The 17,687-nt window shown below is 42.8% G+C and overlaps 1 protein-coding gene and 1 pseudogene across 20 annotated transcripts in view; one reads left to right on the forward strand and one right to left on the reverse strand.

Annotated features, from left to right (window-relative positions):
• The window catches only part of LOC141419720 (uncharacterized), a 79,031-nt gene that overhangs the window by 35,691 nt on the left and 25,653 nt on the right, over positions 1-17,687 (forward strand). For 4 of the 20 annotated variants that reach the window (XR_012444360.1, XR_012444359.1, XR_012444361.1 and 1 more), the window contains 2 exons: positions 5,466-5,533; positions 12,381-12,436. Coding sequence is in view for 6 of the 20 variants with exons in the window: in XM_074063196.1 (XP_073919297.1) it covers positions 5,365-5,533; positions 10,007-10,132; positions 12,381-12,384 (299 nt within the window). In the remaining 14 variants the exon portion in view is untranslated. Of the gene's footprint in view, positions 1-3,472; positions 3,523-5,364; positions 5,534-8,082; positions 8,318-9,912; positions 10,133-10,352; positions 10,528-12,380; positions 13,127-17,687 lie in introns of those variants that run through there. The other 16 variants (XR_012444353.1, XR_012444354.1, XR_012444352.1 and 13 more) reach the window with 12 other exon arrangements.
• On the reverse strand, positions 13,299-15,370 carry LOC109675951 (heat shock transcription factor, Y-linked-like; annotated as a pseudogene).

Raw genomic sequence — 17,687 nt, forward strand, 5'->3', positions numbered from 1 at the left:
CTTTACCAATTTGTATTCCTTTTATTCCTTCTTCTTGCCTAATTGCTCTGGCTAGGAATTCCAGTACTATGTTGAATAGGAGTGGTGATAGTGGGCATCCTTGTCTGGTTCCTGATTTTAGAGGGAATGGTTTCAGTTTTTCTCCGTTACGTATAATGCTGGCTGTAGGTTTGTCATATATCGCTTTTATAATGTTGAGGTACTTCCCTTCTGGTCCTCGTTTTCTTAGAGCTTTTAGCATGAAATGGTGTTGGATCTTATCAAAGGCTTTTTCTGCATCTATTGAGATGATCAAGTGGTTTTTATCTTTGCTTCTGTTAATGTGGCTTATTACATTTATTGATTTTCGTATGTTGAACTACCCCTGCCTTCCTGGGATGAAGCCTACTTGGTCGTGGTGAATAATCTTTTTGATGTGTTGTTGAATTTGGTTTGCCATTATTTTGTTGAGGATTTTTGCGTCAGTGTTCACTAAGGAGATTGGCCTATAGTTCTCCTTTTTGGAGGTGTCTTTGCCTGGTTTTGGGATAAGGGTAATACTGGCTTCATAAAATGTGTTAGGCAGATTTCCCTCCCTTTCTATTTCATGGAACAGTTTAAGGAGGGTTGGTATCAGTTCTTCTTTAAAGGTCTGATAGAATTCAGCAGAGAATCCATCATTTTGGCTATTGTAAGGGAGCTGCAATAAACGTGTATCTCTCTTGTATAGTGATTTACACTCCTTTGGATACATGCCCAAGAGTGGTATGGTGGAGTCATAAGGTAAGGCTGTTTTTTAGCATTTTGAGACACTGCCATGCCTTTTTCTTAATGATTGCCAATCTGGCTGGGGCCGGATGGAGTCTTTGTGCAGTTTTGAGTTGCATGTTCCTTTATGAGTAAGAATGATGAACATGCCTTTCTGTATTTATTAGCCATTTGAATTTCGTCTGAGGGCTGTCTATAGTTTCATTTGCCCATTTTTAAGTTGGATTATTTGTTCTTTTGCTACTTGGTGTTTTTAGCTCTTTATATATTCTGGGTATTAATCCCTTATGTGTTGAATAGCTGGTGAAGATTTTCTCCCACTCTGTGGTGTACCTCTTTTTTTTTGAAGTGCAGCAAAGTTTTAACTTGATGCAGTTCCATTAGACAATTCTTGCTCTCATTTCCTGGGCAATTGGAGTCCTAGTCAGAAAACAAATATATGAATCTTCCAGAGTCTTCCTGTAGTAGTTTCAGGGTTGTAGGTCTTAGTGTTGAGATCTTTTGTGCATTTAGAGTTGATTTTCATTCAGGGTGAGAGATGGTCTGGTTTCAGTCTTCTGTCTGTAAACAGTCACTTTCCCCAGCACTAGCTTGTGTTTTGATATAGGGTCTTGCCAACTTTTTCGGCTGGGCTGGCCTTGAATTTCAATCTTCCCATTTTCTACTTCCCACATAGCTGGGATTCCAGTTGTTTAACACCATGCCTGGCCATGTTGTCATGCCCCTTTAACCTGAAAGATTGATTGAGTTTTACCCTTCAGTCCGTCTGCAATGAAAATAGTGCATTAATGTTTTAAATTGTATGTTTATGTGTCTTCCTGAATATTCCATAATTTTTCTTCACAAAAATGTTGCTACATTATTTCTCGCCTAAGTATTAATACATGTCAGAGTAGTACTGTGCGTTGTGGCCTTTCATGTTTTTTTAAAAACAAACAAACAAACCACCTTTTTAAAAAAATCTGTTGTAATGCTTTCAGGGGACTTGAATTCTGCTTGACCTCATGTCATTGCTGTTGTTTTTCTCGTTTAGTCTAGTATTCCTATTCCCAATTTTATCCTTTTGCCTCTGCTAAGTAATTTGATTTCAGATGTGCCTCATAGAAAAATGATACATTTAGGACTTGCATTGTGAGCCATGTTGGAAATTGCATTCTTGTAATAGGTAGGTTAATCCCATTTGTACTTAACTAATAATTTCCTTTTCCGTATTGTGAAAATCTTTTACAGTTGCAAGTATAATGTAGTGTCTGCTATGTTTTTTCTCTAGACGTTCACATTTTCACCTTACTTTATATACAGAATTTCTTTTGGTTTTGGGAGGGTTTTGTATTTTGTTGTAGTGATTAGCTTTGTACTTACTGAGATATATTAAATACTTGTAGGGCAGTTGTTAATATGGTGGATAAGAGACACCCAGTGCTTTCCTGTGCTAGTCTAATCTGAAACAAAGTCACCAGGTTTGTGACTCTGAGTGTTGGGTGACCTAGAAAAGCAAGGGAGGGAAACAGTAAACGGTAGACAGAAACCATATGGAAACCAGAACTATGGAGCTTTAGATTTGTAAAAGAAATAATGAACCTTAAAAAACAGTGAAACTGGGGTTTTAGACCACTGGCCCAAGCTCCAGAGGTTCCACGTGTCAGGTCCAGCCAGTTGCTGCAATACACCAAGTAGAGGAGACAAGTAATGGTGAAGGTCAGAGAAAGGAGGTTTATCACGTGGCAGGGGACCCTTCAGCCCATTTTCCTGGTACAGACATGAACTTTTGGTTCAAATAGAAAAAACATTAGAGCAGGGGGTATGTGGCATGCATAGTTAAACAGTCACAGTCACAAGGGGTGACCTGGTCATCTTTTTTGGGAGGGTTCTGGAGAAGTTGCTATTGCTGTCGTGACTTGAGGGGAGCAGTGTGGTCAGGATAAGCAAGTCATTGTTGCCTGGCAGGTGGTCTCTTCCTTTCCTAGGGGTCAGTTTCTTCCATCTCTTCTTGTAAAGTTGCTGTCCTTTCTGGATTCTAAGGTGGCTGCAAGATGAATGTCTCAAAGCAAAGGCAGATACAAAAATGGAGGTAGGGATGTCAAGCTTTTCTCCTGCTTTTAGTTAGTTTATGGACCCCAGGAAAGGAGTCATTCTCCCCCCTCTCCCCGCCAATAGCAAAAGTAGCTTGTAAGTACCTGTTGCAATAGCAAAAGTAGCTTGTAAGTACCTGTTGCAAGAGCACTGAGCAAAGTAGTAGGAAAGAGGGAAAATCCCCCAAGTGGGGCCACAAAGAAAGGAAAAAGCAAGCATCAGGAAAAGTCCTCAGAGTTTAAAAACATAAGGCTTAAGATGGGATGTCTTCGCATCTCGGAGCAAGCCAGTGGTAGTGCAAGGTTCGCTAACACTTCCCAGCTTGGTTGCTGGTGAAGTGGGGGGAGGTCATTGCAGGAGGTGTCTTTGTCAAACGTTTTGGATGGGAAAAGCAGAAGATTCTGCTTTTTTTGCATTCCAAACCCCAAAGAACACTCCCGTGTACAGGTGTAGCAAGCAGCCACCTGAGAGTCTGGGTGGATCCAGCTGTGGATGCAAGGAGAAAATACCAGATGGTGGCTCTGTGCTCTGCTAAGATTAGGGAAGCTAGCTATGAGATGAGGCTAGGCACTCAGCATCAACCGTAGCCTCCATTGCTTCCCCCAGGTGGTACAAACTGCTTCGATTTGACTGCTTTTTTGTACACTTTCAGAGGGCTGGAGAGTTTGGTGAGCAGCAGATGCATCTCAGGAATTTCTCACAGTAAGCCAGCATGCACAGTGTGCACGTCGGGGTTGGGATGCCTCAACAGAGTGCTTAGGCGGTGTTGGTGAGAGCAGTTTAAGACAGGAACTCATCCCAGCAGGGAAGACAAGAGGCAGAGAGAGACAAGGGAGAGAGGGGAGAAGAGGGAGGGAGAGAAGGAAGACAGACAGAGGAGGCTGCCCAGCAACAAAATATACTTCAGGACAAGCCTGGCTTATGAGAGAAAATACGTGGTATTTATCATTCGCAGTCTGGTTTATTTCAATTCAGGTGATGAGTTCTAGCTCCATCATTTCTCCTGCAAACAATATAATTTTACATTTATTTATTTGTTTATTTATTAGCAATACTGGAGTTTGTCGGCCACCATGGGGGTTTCCTACTGCTTTTGCTCAGTGCCTCTGTAACAGAGAGGGAGGGAGGTAGAGAAGAGGGGGGAAATACAGAGTGGGGAGGGGGAGGAAAGGAGAGGAATTGAGAGAGAGGGAGAAGGTGAGAAGTTGGGAGGGAGGGATGGATACAGATGGCGAGAAAGGGGGGGAGAGAGGAAGGGAAAGAGGGAGGGGAAAGGGAGGGGGAGAGGGAAGGATTGAGTCAGATGTGGGAAAGGGGACAGGGAGAGGGAGGGATGGAAGGAAGGAGACAGATGTGGGAAAGGGGACAGGGAGAGGGAGGGATGGAAGGAGAGGGACAGACAAGGAGTAAGATGAGAGAGAGTGATGGAGAGAGGAGGAAGGAGGGAGGGGGAAAATGAGGGGGCCAGAGGAGAGATGGAAAGGGAGAGGTAGAGAGGGAGGGAGATAGAAGGTGGGAGGGAAGAATAGAGACAAGAGGGGAAGGGGGAGGGAAGGTGAGATGGAGGGTGAAGGAGAGAGGAGCAGGAAGGATGAGCCAGAGAAGGAGGGAGAGAAGGACAGGGGGAGGAAGCAGAGGAGAGGAGAGGAGGGGGAGGGATATGTGGGAGGAAGAGCGAGGAGAGGGAGGGAAGGAGAGATGGAGAGAGACAGACTGAGGGTGGGAAAGAGGAAGGGAAACCGAAAAAGAGGGAGAGAGGGAAGGAGAAACAGAGAGAGAGAGAAAGAGAGGGAGCACTGGAGTACTCAAGTTCAGAGCCTTGAACTTGCTAGTCAGGAGATCTGTAACTTAAGGCACATCCCAGTGTCTCCCCTGACTTTTTAATTTATTTTTGCTTTAGTTCTTTTTCAGGTAAGTTCTTTTAACTTTTTGCCTGGAACCAGTATCCTCAGACTAGTATCCTCCTACCTGCAACCTCCTGCATAGCTGAGAGTATAGGTGTGTGTTGAGGTGGGGGTCTTGCTACCTCTTTGCCCAGGCTGGCCTTAAGCCAGGCTCCTCCTGATCTCTTTCTCCCAAGTAGCTGGGATTGCTACTAGTAGTAGTAGTAGGCGTGAGCCACTGTGTCTGGTCCCTTCACTCTTCCTTATGTCTGAATAATACTCCATTGTGTCTATGTGCCACGTTTTCTTTATTCATTCACCAGTTGATGGGGAACTAGGTTGATTCCACAGCTTGGGTATTGTGAATAGGGAGTGCCACTGTAAACATGGGGTGTGCTGAGTTTTCAAGGCAGTATAGCTCTCACTCTCTTTTCCCTCTAGGCTGTGTGTGTGGGGGGGGTGGCGGGGCGTGGGGAGAGAGAGAGAGAGAGAGACACTCAGGTCTGAGAATCTGGGGTCATTCTCCATTCCGCTGTCACCTTGAACCAATCGTTCCCCTTTAAACCCTGTTTCTAATCAGTAAATTACACATAAATAAAAATATTTAATTGGACAGCAAATAGATCAACAACTGTGTGAATCTTTTTCCTTGTTCCCACAGTCAACTCCTGTTTGAGGATTCTGTCTCAGGAATGTTTATCCGAAGTGTTGCCTGAAGTTGCTTATCATTTCATCTCATTCTCCCTGTTTTCCACAACTCAGAGACAACATGAAGTGTTTCCGGGAGTTGCTTATCATTTCCTCTCAGTCTCCCTGTATCTCACTAGCAGGTGAGCACAAACAGGCCATGTTGTCACCCATGCAAGTCATGCACAGCAAGAGCCATGTCTGTGTGCATGCAGCAAATCCAGGTACTTTCTGAAGGCCCTCCAAGGGTAAGAAAGAAAAGAAAGGGGAGGCTTGGAAGAAGAGATGCAGGAAGCAAATAAGGTAGTCCAGGAGTGTCTGGAAGCTTCTGAACACACACATGAGTAATGCATGCCCAAATTAAATGTGACTGTCTGGTTCTTGCAACAGATGTATTTTAGTACTACTAGTGACAAGCACTGATAGAAAAGATGGAGACACTGGCTTCACATGGTACAAGCTTTGCTGTGGATAACAAATAATTAAAGCTCAACTAAAGCAAGCCAGGCTGTGTCAGTGGCAAGTCTATGCAGAAGTCAAACAGTGTTGGGTTGGGGTGGCGGAGTGGCTCAAGTGGTAGAGTGCCTGCCTAGCAAGCCCAAGGCCTGAGTTCAGACCCAAACCAACCAACCAAACAAACCCAAAACAAAAAGCAGCATAGGGGTAGAGAGCAAAGGGATCCCCTTTGGATAAGGTAGTCTTGAAGGCTGAGTGGGGGGTGACATCTGAGCTGGGGGTCAGCAGAATGAGAAGTTGGCCAGCAGTGTGCTTCAAAGTCATGTTTGTGTTAGTTTGCCAAGGTTGTCAGAAACAGAGACTACAAAAATTTTTCTTAAAAGGTTAAAAATATGCTCGTTATCTCACAGTTCTAAAGATCAGAAGTCTAAAATGAAGAGTTGGCAGGTCCATGGTTTCCCTCTGAATGTGTAGGGAAGGATCTGTTGTAAGCCTTTCTCTTAGCACCGGTGGTGCCTTGGCTTGTGGCATTGTTCTTCCAGTCTTTCCGTGGTGCTCTCCCTGTGTGTCAGGAACATTAAGTGAAATACTTGGTTTTAATCTAACGACTTACTTACCATTTAAGAGGGTGTACGGTAGTGAAGATTCCAGATGACCGTAAGTACAGTTTGGTGCTGCTGTCTTCACCCGTGCTTTGTATGAAGCCAGGAATCTCACAACTTAAGTGTTTTTGTAGCGTTGGTGCAAATACCAGCATGGGGAAAAGGGCAGATAGCATCTTGGTATTATGGAAGTACTTTTGACTTCATCTATCACTGGAAAGGGTCTTGAGGCCATGCTTTAAGGGGCTGTACGTTCACATAAATACTTGAAACTCCTAGAAATTGGTCATCAATAAATAGCTCCTGACATCTACAGGAGAAGAACAAACCAGATAACCAGTGCACAAGAGTATTCATGAAGAGGTTATGTGCACAGATAACATAATTATACACGTGGCTATGTTCTGAATGCTGTCAGGTAGCTCTCACGATACACAGGAAAATCAGAAGAGGCAGCAGAAAGGAAGTGACAGCAAAAAAGATGAAAGTGCTACTAAATACCGAGCCACATGAATGAATCCCTGAAGTGTTTTAGAGCAAGGAAGCTAACCCCCAGAGAAGTCCGCATTACTAAGGGGTACCACAGAACATGCAAACTTGTCTTGATGGCCAGCGGCAGAATACAGAGCACTTGTCTTGGGGTAGGGTTGAGTAACGCTTGGGGTAAAGACTTTGGGGATGTGGCTCAGTCAGAGAGTATGTTTAAAAAAATTATCACTAGGTACACTTGAAGTTGTGTGCATTTGCCCCGAGTAAATCTCATGCCCCACTGAAAACAAAAAACTTGTCTCATGGAGTCATACATGGAGGGAGGGACTGAGGGTGTCTTATGACTGGCAGTGGGCACGTAGGAGCTTACTGGGTTTATATTGTTCCTTGTGTCCTTAGAGTCATGATCACGTAGGTATATGCACGTTAGTCACAACTGGAGCAACGTTTTTAAAAGAAAATGAAGTTGGGTAACTTGTACAACATTGTTGGAGACTTGAGAAGTAATCTGAATGCTCACATACCTGGAGTGATGCCAAAGCCACAAAACAGATGTAGAGTCTGGTGTCCCTCTCACCATCCCTGTGAAGCAGCAAGAGCCCTTAAGACAGTGTGTTTCTCACAACACTTCCATAGTTTGAATTCACACATGAAGGGTCGGAATGCCTGGACTTATGTAACATGACTCTGTCCAAATAGCAGTGGAGGATTGATATTTAGGATTGGATTGCTATTTAGGTAGGATAGTAGGACTCATGCATGCTATTGCAATTTGTACAGAGATTGCATATGATGTACACATGTGTGCATCATGAGGTGTGATGAGTAGCCACATGTGACATTTGTCCTCTACTTAATGCCAAGTATGTCCATTCATAAGGGAGACTTGGGGTGGGTGTGGTGGCACATGCCTGGAATACCAGCACTTAGGGGAGGCTGAGGCAGAAGGATCAAAAGTTGGAGGTCACCCTAGGCTACATAGTGAAACCCTGTCTCCAGAAACAAAGCAAAACAGACTTGGAATTTTTAATGCCAAATTTTATAGTTAACTTTGGAATGATTGTATGGCAAAGACAGTGTAGAATAGTGTTAGACAATTAACTTACATGGAAAGACAAGTTTTTTTTTTTTTTTTTTTTCAACAGTCTGTTGTACCTTTCTTAAACTTCACCAGGAATCCTTGACCATGAAATACTCTGGCTGGGTGTCAGTGGCTCACGGCTGTAATCCTACCTACTTGGGAAGCTGAGATTGGGAGAATTGAGGTTTGAGGCCAGCCTTGGCAAACAGTTCTCCAGAGCCCATCTCCAAAATAAAACAGCAAAATTGACCAGAGGTGTTACTCAAGTGGTAGAGAGCCTGCTTTGCAAGTGGGAAGCCGTGAGTTCAAATCCCAGTATCTCTCTCTCTCTCTCTCTGTCCCCCCAGCTCTAGCACTCACGCTCTCTCTCTCTCTTTCTCTCTCTCTCTCTCTTTCTGTCACAAACACATATGCACACACACACACACAGAGCGCAAGAGAGAATGAGGATGAAAGTCTCAGTAGAACAAACAACAGGGTTCAAAATTTCCTGCACTTTGATAAAGTGAGCTGTGTAGCTTAAGTAGCCTTCTAATCGGTTTAATGTGCAATTATGCAGCAGTGTTGGAACTACCTTCCCAGTCTATCTGTGGCGTAAAGCAAAGGTGATGACAGAACTTCCATGTCTTTAGAATTCTCCTGATGTTTTTGTCATATAAACATATTTATGTGTAATTTAATGTCAGAATCAAGTCAGAAGATTACAGGAGTTCAGCAAATAGTTCATGTCTGAGATTTATGAGAACAGCCACCAGACAGTGTATGCATATTACTAGATTTGTAGCGATTAATAAGAGAAATAGGTATGTTCCAGAAGCGATTTCTGTTGAGGCTTAGGTGTGTGTATTCATGTGACAAAGTCTGTCGTTTATGTAATAGGTGTCTTCAATGTTAACACCTTTTATTCGCCTTACTGCATAAGGAAAAAAATAAGATAGAAACTAGTGTTTCTTGCTTCATTTGTATAATGTTAATTGGCAGTGATTGCTTTAAAGGTAAGTAAATATAAGAATATTTCATCATTTTCACTTTTATATCATTATCTTCATTTTTTGTGTTGAAACTCATGTTCTGGCTTAAAGAAGTATTCCTTTGGCCCCTCCCCAGTACTGGGGATTGAATGTAAGGCATCCCGCATGCCAGGTGAATGTTCTGCTACTTGAGTCACACCTCCAGCTCTTTTGTTTGTGTTTTGTTTTTGAGAAAGGGTCTCTGCCAGTTTCGCCTGGACACACCTCAAACTCTTGATCCTTCTGCCTTTGTCTCCCTGGGATTTCGGGTGTACTCCGTCACACCGGTTTCGTGTTTCATTTGACTTGATTGTTTTCTAAGGTGTGAGGTTTACATTGAGGTTCCTTTTTCTTTTTTGCCGGTGGCTCTCCATTTGTCAGAAGACCGTCTTTCCGCCATTGGTGTTGCTTTTGAATCTTGGCCAAAAATCACTCAGTGGTATTATATTTTTATTTTTAATTGCAGTTTTTACATTGTTTGTGGAAGTATAACTGTTTTGTGTATTTGTCTGTTGATCCTGTGACCTTGTTGAGCTGACTCATTTGTTGAGTTTCTTGAGACTGTTTGAGATTTTGTAAGTAGGCAATTATGTTATCTGCAAGTAGATACAGTTTTGTTTTTCCTTCCTGACATACATGTCATTTATTTATTTTCACAGTACTGGGGATCAAACCCAGGACTTGGTAGGCAAGCCCTCTACCACTTGAACTGTGCCCCAGCCCTTTTGCTTTTACTTTGTTTTTTGAGATAGGGTCTTGCTAACTTTGCCCACTCTGACTTCGCACTGGCATCCTTCAATCTGTGCCTCTACAGTAGCTGGGATTACAGGGATGAGGCACCTCTTCCAGCCTTTTTGGTTTTTTTTTTTTTTTTTTTGAGATAGGGTTTTCCCTGCATATCACAGGCTGGCCTCCAACTCATAGTGTGATCCCAGGCTGACTTCAGACTCCTGAACCTCCTGCTTCTTCCTTCTCCAGTGCTTGGATTACAGGTGTACGCCATCCAATCCAGCTCCATTTTGGGACTATCAGCTTTTTAAGGACCACACCTGTGCTCCATGAGGCAAAAAAGAAAACCCAGGGAATTCACTCACCTACTTCGTTGTGAGTTGGGTCTTAAGTTCCCTCATTGGTTTACTTGTTCACTCGACCTTTCAGAGTCTTATGAGACACATATAGGCATAGGTATATACATACACATACTACACACACACACACACACACACACACACGTATTTATATATAAATATGTGTACTGTGTATACCACAGATACATAGATAACAACATGTATAAGCCATTTATGTATATTACATGTTTTTTTAGAGAACATCTTGCTGTGCAGACCAGGTTGGGACACCACCAAGCCCAGTGTGTTATTGAGACTCTCCTATGACAAAGTACCTGACAGAAACAATTTACAGGAGGAAAGATTTATTTTGGCTCATGGCTTCAGAGATTTTGGCCCATGGTCACCTGGCCCCATTGTTGCATGTCTGAGGTGAGGCTGAAAGTATGGAGGGTGGGGGGAGATCAGGGCAGAGCCAAGCTTCGTGCCTCCTGTGGCTAGGAAGCAGAGAGAGAGTACCAGAGGGGAAGGGGGCTGGGACAGGATGCACACTTCAAAGGCATGTTCTCAGAAACCTGTTGGCTGGTGCTGGGTACATTCAGGGAGTGTTCACTCTCCACCCCCCACCTCCCCCACCCACCCCTTTACTGCCCCATCTCTGGAAACTCCCCACAGGCACACTCAGAAGTGTGTTTTACTAATCTCGTAGACGTCTCTCAGCCCAGTCGAGTTGGCCAACTTTATCTATTCTTTTTCATTTACTTTACTCATAAACTTACAGTATTTTATCCCACATTCTTAATCTAATTTGACACTTGCATCATTTTTTTCTTGTCACACTGTTCACTATTTGTTCAACCTAATCTGTTCCATTCCCCTTTTTCTTTTTCTTTTCCATTCTCTTATATTGAAGCCAGGACCTCACATGTCCTGAATGGTTGCTCTGTCATAGCATAACACCTGTTTTTCATGACTAAGCTTCAACTTTGAAACACTCATTTATGACCACATTTAATAATGTTTATTGAGCCAAGTTAAATAAGGTTCTGAGAGCTAGAGATAATACATTAGTGTCATGTTGGCAGAAAATGTCTTGTGTCATGAGATGTCAGGACATCTACAGGAGGATTCCTTCTGTAGATCACTGATTCCAACTCTTTCCTTACATGGGTATAGTTTGAACACATGTATTTTGGAAGGATGGTAGCAATAGGTGTTTTGGGAGTCCAAAAGCATACCCTGTTCCAACCCCAGCCATCCCAGATGACTGAGTGAATGAATCTTGTTAGGGATTTGGTTCATAACACTGGAAGTGTTGTACAGTCTTTGCTATAGATGCTGCTTTTGTCAGCAAATATATATATTTTTTTCCTTTTTGGCAGCACTGGGGTTTGAATTTGGGGCCTCAAGCTTGCTAGGTAGGCGCTCGTTACTGCTTGAGCCACTCCACCGGGCCTTCAGTGCTGCTGCTTAAAAGTTGTACAGGTGGTATCCACAAAGCTTTATAGCTGTGCTCTAGGTAAAGGACTGGTAAGTAGAGAGCAGGTTCTCTCAGGGAAAGGGTTTGCCAGCCACATCAGAAAATGGAAAAGACATTTTATTTTGGAAGAAGCACAGGAATAATCAGTACATATCAGTGAGCTGGTATAAAGACTCTGGTGGTACTGCTGGAAGTTTTACTGTGTACATCATTTGCAAATCAACTGACAACTAGTAAAGAGACCCTGGTAGTTGTTGCTTAAAGTGGTAAACAGGTGTTATGTTAGTTGCAGTAAGTTAAAAATCATTCCACCTCTATTGAACACTACTGTGACCTAGCGTTTTAAGAAAGATCATGGGGAAGAGCACAGATTAAAAAATAATAATTGAGTGCCATGAGATGTGTGTCATTTTGGGGAGTGCGAGCAGATTTTAGGGGGTTTAGGTCAGTATTCAGTAAACGTTGAAAAGGGATTTGTGAATGTGGAAGGCCCTGTCCTAGGTCAGTACTGGGTGTCCAAGACAGACAAGGAAACCAACACGGTAGACCAAAAACACCTCCTAGAAGAAGTGGTATCTGTCTTGAGAAGGGTAAAGTAGTACTTAAGTAGGTGTTAGCGTTTGAATATGAAACATTCTCAACAGGCCTCTATGTTGTACACTGGTGACGCTCTTTTCGGTGATGGTAGAAACTTAGGGAGGGTGGGTCTAGATGGAGGAAGAAGGTCACTGGGCTCACGTCCTTGGCGGCTGTATCTTGTCCTGGGTTCCTCTTTCTCACCCTCTTGCTTCTTGTCCACTTTTAGGTGAAGAAGCCTCTGCCACATGCCCCTGCTCCCATGATGCTGTGCCTCACCACAGGTCCAGAAACAGCAGCGCCACAGTGATGGACTGAATCCCCTGAAAGTGTGAGCCAAAATGAACCCTTCCTTCTCAGTGCTGTTCTCTTAGGTACTGTGGTTGTCCTGACACAACGTCCTAACTAATACAGTGGGCAAAGGAGAGAGGGCGTTTAACCCCAGGGAGGAAACAGACAAAAGTCACAAGATGGGAATGGGTGTGCTAGAAGGAGTTTGCCTGAATGTAGCTCCAGACGAGCAGTGGTGGAACAGATAGACAAGCTGCAAAGTACAGAGATGCCAGATCTTGACAGAATTTGTTAGCCATGTGAGGATCTTGGCTCAGAACCTAAACAGTGTTAAGTGCAGGCACAAGGAATTAACTTTGTCCTGGGATGGAGCAGGGTACCAATATGATAAAAGAGTGCATTAGAAAACATGAAAGGTCATCTCTGGTGAAAGGAACTGAAAGGCACAAACCAGCTGGAATGCCTCATTCCAAAGAAACTGGCCCTTGTTACTACCAGTTGTAAAATTCTCTTCCTGATTTATACCCTCCTTAGTCCCTTGTCGGACTAGTTTATATCTCTAATTTTCCTCGCTGCAGTTTTCTTTGCTCTCATTATTTCTTTATTTTAAAAAATAGCTCTACTTAGTTAGACGGGTGTGTGACCCATTTCCTGTCAAATGACTAAGAAGATCATATGTTAAAGGATGAATAGTACAGTGGTCTGCATTGAAATAAAACACCATCTTACTCTTGAATTTTCTGAAAAATAAGGAAAGAGAAGCCACAATGGTGGACATATAGTTTTATTGTTCACATAAGAGAATTACAGGCACATTTTACGTATGTGTCAGCCGAAATTCATCCTGCAAAATCTGCTACTCGCTTGCTAGACTGTTGTTAGGAAGCTGTTGCTGTAACGAAGATGTTTGATCTTCATATTTATCAGTTGACTTTGAATGTGAGGCAGCAGATGTATCAGTTATTGTGGGCACTGGGTACTGTGGGTTGCCTGCTGTTAGCTGGTTAGACTCGGAAACCTCACTGGTTGATAGGTCAGGATATCTAATTGGGAAAGTAGAAGGCACCATCATTAGTCCAGAAAACATGTTCTCTAAGTTAGGTAGGATGTAGTATTTAGAAGAAGAAGTTGTAACGAAATTCAAATTCACAATGTGGGCACTTGCCTGAGTATATAGCTGCCCAGTGAGTGCCTATGAAAAGAGGTCAACTGATTGAAAATTGGATGCTGATCTGTGACACTTTGTTCTGATGGTTTAGCTGAAATTGATGGAGGAGAAAAATCACTTGTCCTTAGGTTGGTTGTGTTAGCAATTCTGTGACTGGAAGAAGGCTTCTTTATCAGAGGCACACTTAAATTTGTAGAGGTTGAAAATAAACTTTCTCTACTAGCTTCGTCAGCTAAACCAGAATTATGGTTATCCGCATTTCCCCTTGCTCTTAGGTGCTTCTTGTGGGGATCTGGAACTAATGGAGCAGTTACTGGAGAAGTATTTTTAATCCCAACTCTTCGTTTCATTCTTACTAAAAACTGGGGACAGCCTTGTTTAAAATTTGGGTTACGATAGAACTGTAACTGAAACCAAAGGAGAATGTTACTTAGTGACATTTTATAACCAAGAGACAATAACAAGCCTACTGTATGAAATCACAGATTTTAGTTTCAGCCCATGCAGTGAATCTCATTAACCTACTTGAAACTCTTAGTATATACTTACTGGGAAACAGGCATTCAAATATGATCGTTCTTCAAGTGAATATACATGCTGTATATTTGTAGTACAGTCAGTACAACCGTTAATAAATCCCTTTATCCAGAGTTCGAATTTGCTAGCAAAATTTCTTAAAACCCTAAATGTTTAATGTTCAGTGTGTCCTTAGTTTGCAGATTAATTTGAAAAAGTTGATTTTAACATTAATATCATGAATTGATGTACAAAATAAAATCACATAATTAGTACATAATTAGTAAGTGAGGAAATGTAAATGAATACCTTGTTTAAGGTAGAGACTTCTTTTTCTTCTGCCAGGAAGTCGGCTAGAGAAGCAGATCTTTGAAAATTTTTCCGCATTTTACTAAATCCATAAAGATTAAGCTGTCGAACAAAACTTTTCATAATGTCAGTTTCAAATATTCTGAAAGGAGCCTTTCTTTCCAAAATTTCTTTCTTAAAGAGTTCCTCGTTAATCACTATAGAAGTGCCATCTTCATCCCACCAAATAGACTTAAATTTGTCACTGTTTACTGTTTTCCAAAGTTTTTTGGGAAAAGTCAGGGAAAGAAAGTCATTGTCATCATCTGGTTCAGAGACTCAAAAAGTGAGATGTGGTCTTTTTATCAGGGAACCCTGAGACAGAGCCCGAAAAGCCTTTTCCTCAATAATAGACCTTAATTCTGAGTCCTCAGTGGATGTGTGACCACACAATGAAGATGTGACGGGGGTCTCTGAACCAGTGGACTCATCCTTGGGAGAACCATCTGGAGGTTCTAAAGATACCTGTGCCATCTCAAGTAAATTTTTCCTTAGCTACGCTTATCTGCATGGTTTTGAACACTGCAGCTTCACAAATGCTGCGCCAGTAGATCTGCACAGACTCACCTAATCCATCATAATGGTTCCCAAGCTGAGCAGCTATGACATCATAAGATGACTTCTGTCTCCTAGCAATTAATATCTAACATTCAGCCTAGTAGTTCCTTCCCACTGTGAAATCAATCCACTTAAAGTAAAATATAGACTGGTGACTTAACATGGTGTGTAAGAAAGATATTTTCAGTATCTCTTTCCCACAGAATCTTTCTGATGAGTCAGTCAGTCTCTCCAGTCTTTTCAGTCCCTCAAATGTAAGTTATTTTCTCCCTTGCATACACTCTTAGTAGGCTGGGATGAGGAACACAGGGTCAGACTATTGAACAATACCAGGAAAACGAAACGAAACAAAGAGTGAAATGCATGATTTAAAAAGCTCTGTTACTGTGGTGCACAGGCCTCTCCTCCCAGCTTTGCTGGAGAGCAGAGGCTTTGCCTGAGGTTGGTGCCAGGAAAAGGTGCAAAACGCTGTCTGAAAAACTAAAAGCAAAAAGGGCTGGGGTGGGGGCGGGGGAGGCGGTGTGTGTGTGGCTTAAGTGATAGAGCACTTGCCTTGACTTAAGTCCCCAGTACCTGCAAAAGAGAAGAAGGAAAGGAAAAACACCATCAGTCTGAAACTGCAATCTGTGCAGAGGCTGCATAATATGGTGGGTCATAGAGCTAGAGAGCAGGTCAGTGGTTTCCTGACTTCCGGGGTTGGAGAAAACAAAATTTTAATGGGTAGGGGTTTTTACTGGGTGATGGAGATATTTAAGAATTGCAGAGTGGAGATGACTGTGCATCATTGTGAATATACTAAATGCCACTAAATCGCACACTTTAAAATGGGTAATTTTTATATTACGTGAGTTTTACCTTAAAATTTTAGGGAGCTGAGGGGCTGGCCGTGTTGGTTCTTGCCTGTAATCCCCGCTGTTCAGGAGTTGGAGATTGGCCGGAACCTGATTTGAGGCCTGCCTGGGCAAAGTTGCTAGCAAGAGCCTCACCTCGACAGATAAACCAGGCGTGGTGGTATCCACCTGTTACCCCACAGGTAGGAGGATTGCAGTCCAGGCCGGCTCAGGCAAAAGCCTGAGACCCCCCTGTGAAAAACAACTAAAGCCTGAAGGGCTGGGGGTAGGACTCAAGTGGTAGAGCTCCTGCCTAGCAAGGGCGAGGTTCTGACTTCAATTTCCAGTACTGCCTCCACCCCCAAACTTCAGGTACTGGGCCTAGGGTTTATAGCTTAATGGTAGAGAGCTTGCGTGTTATGTGCAAGGCCCTGAGTTCAGTCTCTTACCCCTGCAGACAACCTCAACAACGACAATAACAAAAATCCCCTGAAAGAAAGACAAAATCATTTATAGTTAAAACAAAGCAGAATTAGTTTGCAGAATAAAAGTCCAATAGAGGGATATGTTTGACAGAGAACAGTAGAATGTTCTTTCCTAGACAGGAGTCGAGTCCAGCTGGGACCTGTACTTGGAGGTAGAAGTCCTAGATTCAAATCCCAGGCCACATTGTGAGGCTCCTGTGACCTGTAAGGAGTAGTTTAAGCATTTGTTTCCTGTCTTCTTCTGAGGTTGTATTCTGGTTGCTCTCCCTTGCTGTTTCCTCCTGCCCTAATCCCTTCTCTGCTTTCACTGTGCCCGAGTGTGTCTGATCTCTAAATTTATCATCCAGGCTCCCTGAGCAGTTAAGATGTGCCAGTGGGAAGCATTAGCAGATCAGAAGGTAATGGGAAAGAGGAACAAGGCCTATTTTCTCTCTCCTTGAACTCAACCTTGCACATAGTCCCTCCTGGACAGATGCAGTTCTCACAGATTCAGAAGTATTTCCTAGGTGTTGTTGAGAGCTCCTCAGTATTGCTGTTCTCTTGAGTCCCTCACCATCCCTTCCTGTTTTCCTTAACCCTCTGTACCTCTGTACCAGCTTCACTAGGGTCTGATCTTTGAACCCAGTATGCTGATGATTATTCCTGCTGAGATCCAACTGGTAATTGATTATGCATTGATTCTGATAATTATATGTGCAATATTATATGTGCATTTTATAGTTTTCAAGGCAGTAACTACGTGTAGATTCTTACTGTATTTAATTGGATGCCTTTAAGACAATAAACTTTATTGTGTGTCGTTAAGGTATACAGTCTGAAGGATGATATGAGGTACATTGTGGATGGTTTTGTGATGCATAATACTAACATCCAGTATTGCACGTAGTTGCATCAGCACACGGTTGCTGGTTTCTTTTTTAGCAAGATCAACTAAAAATCTGGTCATCATGAATCCCAAATGCACAGCAGATTTATTTTCTGTAGTCCTGAGGGTACACATCACTTGTCTCATCCTTTGATTGGTGATTGTTTCCTTTGCTGTGCAGATACTTGTTCTGGTGTAGTTGCAGTAAGTTTATTTTTGCTTTACAGCCTGAACTTTTGGTATGATACCCAAGAGACATTGCCAAGGCCAGCGTCAAGGAAATTTTCCCCTGTGTTTGCTTCTAGTAGTGTTTTTGGTTTTCGGCTGTTACTGTTACTTTTAGGTGTTTCTGGTTAGTTTTGCTTTGTTTTGTCTTTTGCAGTTAGGGGGGTTGAACTCAAGAGACTCAGGCTTGCGGAGCAAGCGCTCTGCCTCCTGAACCACTCTGTTTTCTTTGTTGTGTTTGGGGTAGGGT

The sequence above is a fragment of the Castor canadensis genome, chromosome X (genome assembly GCF_047511655.1).
Source record: "Castor canadensis chromosome X, mCasCan1.hap1v2, whole genome shotgun sequence".
Taxonomy (NCBI): domain Eukaryota; kingdom Metazoa; phylum Chordata; class Mammalia; order Rodentia; family Castoridae; genus Castor; species Castor canadensis.